This window comes from Aphanomyces astaci, assembly GCF_000520075.1.
Source record: "Aphanomyces astaci strain APO3 unplaced genomic scaffold supercont1.386, whole genome shotgun sequence".
NCBI classification, from domain to species: domain Eukaryota; phylum Oomycota; class Saprolegniomycetes; order Saprolegniales; family Verrucalvaceae; genus Aphanomyces; species Aphanomyces astaci.
This window is the reverse complement of record NW_009798649.1, coordinates 3,184-7,889: the sequence shown is the minus strand read 5'-3', so window position 1 is coordinate 7,889 and position 4,706 is coordinate 3,184. Positions and strand designations below refer to the sequence as shown.

General features: G+C 47.9%; 4 protein-coding genes and 1 pseudogene across 5 annotated transcripts in view; 3 read left to right on the top strand and 2 right to left on the bottom strand.

Moving 5' to 3' along the window:
- Window positions 1-134, bottom strand: part of H257_19176 (hypothetical protein) — a gene marked incomplete at both ends in the record, with an annotated part of 4,715 nt that extends 4,581 nt beyond the window's left edge. The window contains one exon of the mRNA XM_009848321.1: window positions 37-134. Within this exon, the coding sequence (XP_009846623.1) occupies window positions 37-134 (98 nt within the window). The remainder of the gene's footprint in view (window positions 1-36) is intronic.
- Window positions 135-823: 689 nt separating this feature from the next.
- H257_19175 lies at window positions 824-896 on the bottom strand (annotated as a pseudogene). Its single transcript has one exon. The product of its transcript is annotated as a tRNA-OTHER (tRNA).
- Window positions 897-1,054: 158 nt separating this feature from the next.
- Window positions 1,055-1,402, top strand: H257_19174 (hypothetical protein; the record flags this gene model as incomplete). Its single annotated transcript, XM_009848320.1, has 1 exon — window positions 1,055-1,402. One exon carries the CDS (start codon window positions 1,055-1,057, stop codon window positions 1,400-1,402), a length of 348 nt encoding a protein of 115 aa, XP_009846622.1.
- Window positions 1,403-1,683: 281 nt separating this feature from the next.
- Window positions 1,684-2,945, top strand: H257_19173 (hypothetical protein; the record flags this gene model as incomplete). The annotated part of the gene is made up of 2 exons (XM_009848319.1): window positions 1,684-2,098; window positions 2,164-2,945. The coding sequence occupies 2 exons, from the start codon at window positions 1,684-1,686 to the stop codon at window positions 2,943-2,945; spliced, it is 1,197 nt and encodes a 398-aa protein (XP_009846621.1).
- Window positions 2,946-4,196: 1,251 nt separating this feature from the next.
- Window positions 4,197-4,706, top strand: part of H257_19172 (hypothetical protein) — a gene marked incomplete at both ends in the record, with an annotated part of 1,771 nt that continues 1,261 nt past the window's right edge. The window contains one exon of the mRNA XM_009848318.1: window positions 4,197-4,611. Coding sequence (XP_009846620.1) covers window positions 4,197-4,611 — 415 coding nt within the window. The remainder of the gene's footprint in view (window positions 4,612-4,706) is intronic.

The window sequence follows — 4,706 nt, the reverse complement described above, 5'->3', positions numbered from 1 at the left end:
GGCTTCAACTGGACGGTGCTGAAGGGACAGCCGTACCACCCGTTGCGGGGGATGCTGGCAAGGGCGACGCTACTGGTGACGGCCAGGAGGACGTTCACCACAAACAGCACAGCCAAACACATTAGACGCATCATGCAGCTAGATTGGAAATGGGAGACTCACGAAAAGTTTAGTTGTCCTTCGTTTGAGCCAGGACTATCGTTTGAGCCAGGACTATCGTTTGAGCCAGGACTATCGTTGCTGTGCCAATTTGATGCTTGCAAGTACAACTTTGAGAGACTATACACTAGCATTTCAAGAATCTACATACAAAATCCAGAATCTACAAGTTCAACTTAACCACATGTCGCATACCGGTACATGAGCATGCACCTTTCTTCGTACAGTACATGTATAAACTTCCAACTTTTCACAAAAAGCCTGGGTGCTATTTCATTTTTATTTCTCAAAATTTTAGTAAACAGAGACATAATATCGACAGATCTCAACAAGACGAAGAGATGTTACGTCTCAGATATTCATTTGACGAAGCATTGATTGAGAAATAAGAAATGATAGTTTGGTTAATTGAGTTTGGATTATCATTTTTAAGACATTCCTCGCGAGGGCCGACACTAGAACCACATGTTATGGAACCGCTTCGCCAATTGTAACGCGCCTGCTCGACCAGGGGCGGTGTGTAATCTTCGGTTTTTACTTCGCTCAACGCTTCATACCTCGTGCTTCGACCGATCTTCTTCGAAGTTCGGTCCTCGTCTTCGTACGCAGCCCTTGTTATCCGGATTCCCCAGGGAGGGACGGATAAATCCTTGCGGAAATAATCCGGGGAATCCGGGGATCGAACCCACAACCTTTGAGTTAAGAAACTGATGCTCTACCACCTGAGCTATTCCCCCCCTGAAATGATAGTTTGGAAATATTAGATGGCCACTAAAGATTTGGCCATAGGGGTGAACGATCAATATACTTAACATTTTTATGCATCCTTATCCGGTTTACAGGGCGTATTTATCCGGACAATTCAAGTAAAGAAGCCGATTGGAAGGCGCGCGCCATGGGACGTCGAACACGTCGCTCAAACGCCAAGCGAGCACAAGCACGGCAAAATGGCGTCTACGGTGTGCAACAAGCAGAAATTGTCGCTATCCCAACCACAAGCAACGCCATCGAACCAGAAGAAGGTGCAGACTTGTCGTTTTTCGGGGGCTGGTGGGAGACCAATATCGCCCAGCCCATGAACACTAAGAGGCTGCGTCCGTTTGTTTACACCGGTGACAGTGATCGCACCGTGCTTCATAAGTATGCCGAGAACAGCCAAGCTCTGATATCGTGTCCCATGAAAACCATCTCGTCCTACTTCGTCTCAACATGCCCCAAGGATACAGCTCAGCTCAAAGCATAAGTACCGGCATCATTGTCAGCAGGTGAATGTTTTGTCGAGTTGGACGATCTGTACGACCAAGCAAAGGCACTTGCTGGAGCAACATTTATCCAGATATGTATCTTGTTGAAGTTTTTCGAGCTCCATGTGAGCGGCTCAAGTCGACGACAAGCTGCAACCACTGCTGCGCTTGGCATGCCAACAAAGTAGAACCGTGATTCCCGGACTATTCAGTTCTGGGCGCGTCATTTTGAATACAACGGCATACTGCCTGTGTTCCATCGTGGCAAGCGAAGTCACTCATGCACGATGAAGACTTCATGACAAAATGTGGGGAGTGGCTTCACATGCAACCACCTAGTGAAAGGTCACCTGAGCGCTTCCAACGGCACCTGAACAACGATGTCATACCACTGCTTACTGGGGCAGTTAAGGCCAACGTGTCGGAAAGTACGGCTCGCCGCTGGATGCAGCAAGTTGGATATCGATATGGCCTCTGGAAGAAGAACGTTTACACCGACGGTCACGGGCGTGATGATGTCAAGTCATACCGCGAGACGTTTTGCAAATCATTCCATGGCTTTGCAACCAGGATGCGTTACTACTGTGGCGACGGCATGGCAACGGTGGAGCATCCTAGAACAACAAATGAGTCCGAGATTGTTTGGGTTGCGCACGATGAGTCAGTGTTTTGCGCCAATGATGATGGCGGCAAAGGTTGGTCCCAAACCGACAACCATGACCTGCACAAAAAGGCCGCGGGCACTCCATCATGGTCTCAGACTTCTTGTGCCCATGCCACGGCCGCTTGTACAACATGGTGAACGGCGTCAAGAAATACACGACTCAAACGCTGCACGTCGGCTCGAACAACGAAGGATATTGGACGTGTGAGTACATGATCAAACAAATTCAAGAGGAAGTGGTCGCAGCATTCAACGAAATGCACCCGGGAGGGAAGGGATACATTACCTTTGATCAGTCGACGAATCATGCAGCCTTCGCCCCTGATGCGCTCCGTGCCTCGAATACGAGTCTTAAACCGGGTAGCGCCCAAACACTTCTTCGTCCTGGACGACTGCTGGATGGAACAACTCAAAGTATGGTCTTTGAAAAACAAGTACTCTTAGAACTTGGATACGACGTCAAGTTGTTGAAGCTGTCTCTCTTTTGCAAACAAACGCACCTCAATACATGCCAAAGCGACGTCCGCATGTGCTGTGCGCGCCATTGCAAGGCTTCCCAAAAAGACTTTCGTGCCCAGCTGTCCCTATTGGAAGAGACAATAATCAGTGCTGGTCACATTTGCGCATTCCTACCCAAGTATCATTGCAAATTGAATCCGATCGAATCGTTCTGGGGGGCGCCAAGCGCTACGAGGAGTCACTGCGACTACTCGTTCGAAGGGTTAAAGACTTGTGTCCCTCAAAGCCTTGATTTCGTACCTCTCACGTCCATCCGCAAGGTTTTTCGCCGCTGTGCCCATTTCATTGAAGCCTACAGCTTCGAGTATGACTACGAGTTAACAAGGTTCGCGCACACCAAGTACAAGAGCCACAGATGAATCCCAAAGGTAATGTCTCAAGAGAAAGCGTTGCTCGTGGATGAAATGCGTTTATAGAGTTCAAAGTAGTAAAATATATTAATTGGCTTACCTTTGGACAATTGCAACAAACCACAGCCGACAACCAAGGCGCCGTTCCGCGGGGGTAGCACATACAGGGACGGCTGGACTTCAGTGGGTCTCATGGCTCTTAACCGTCGTCAACCCGTGCCCCGCCTTGGTCCCTTTGACATCCTTAGCGGGGCAGTCTCCGAGGAGAGACGCCTGCCTAGGCAGAGGGAGACTAAAAGCACCCGCCATGTCCCCTTGGCAAATTGAAGAATGATTCAGAATTTCACGTCTAAAAAAATCCTGTACGGAAATTAATACAAATTACTGGAGGTTTTGAATTTTGGAGATATTCCAGAAAGTTTTCGAAAGTTGTAGAAGTTTCGAAAGTTTCGAATACAATTCTTCAAAAATTTCTCGTGATATATTATTCAATATATTCAAATATAATAAATATATTTTCTCGTCCAAATTTGGCTAGTTGGAAGGTTCTAGATGAAGTGCACCATAGGTTTTTAGTTTAAACCAGGCATTTACAGTTAATCCAATACTTTACTGTTAATCTTAACGTAACAACTATGGGTGGTAGTGCGCTCGGGGTTTCGGGTTCTGCCAAAGCAAAACCTTTAATATTACATAAATGGTGACTACCTGACTTATTACGCTTGAGGGGTTATTTTTGGGCATTTCTCTCAAAAAAATATTCTCACATTTTGCATTTCCCAAAACCATCTAGTGAAATACTTACAAAGCCATCTGTTCACCCATACAGTATGCTGGGTAGTTGAAGTACTACGGTCCGATTTTCCGGAAATCCTTCGCGTTTTTCCTCTTTCTAGTCTGTTTTTCATGGTTAGCCGGCGATGCATCATAATCCCGGGAACAGGCATTATATAAAACACAAGTGATTTAGGGGCACGCATTTTATGTAAAAACAAGGGGTTTCGGGGTTACGCTTTTGTCTGTACAAGGGTACGGACAAAAGCGTACTACTGTAGTTAGTACAAAACTGGAAATGGAAAGGTACATGCTAATGTATGCGACATGTGGATAAGTTGAAGTTGTTGATTGTGGATTACGTAGATTATATTCTCTCTAAGTTGCACTTGCAAGCATCAAATTGGCACACCCAGCAACGATAGTCCTGGCTCAAACGAAGGACAACTAAACTTTTCGTGGATCTCCCATTTCCAATCTAGCTGCATGATGCGTCTAATGTGTTTGGCTGCGCTGTTTGTGGTGAACGTCCTCCTGGCCGTCACCAGTAGCGTCGCCCTTGCCAGCATCCCCCGCAACGGGTGGTACGGCTGTCCCCTCAGCACCTTCGAGTTGAAGCCACCTATTGGAGCCTACAACCCTACAGCATATTCCCGGTTCAAAGAGGAGAAAAACCGTATCTCCCGCGTCTTTACCCAATGTGCGGTGTTCGACATGCCCTTTTGCCACAACGACACGTCGTGCACTCCCGCTCCTGGCAAGACGATGCCGTTCTTTGTGAAATGGATGCCAGCGTCCGTCGAGGGCAGCAAGAAGGCGCTGATCATGCTGGAAGGTGGTCCTGGCTGGTCGTCGGTTAGCTTGGAACCGTTCATGGACAAATTGCACCGCGAGCTGTCTGGTGAGTTTCACATCTTCACCGTGGATCATCGAGGCACGGGGCGCAGCGGGCGCTTGGACTGCCCGGCGGCCCAAGCGCTGAGCTTAGGAAGCCGC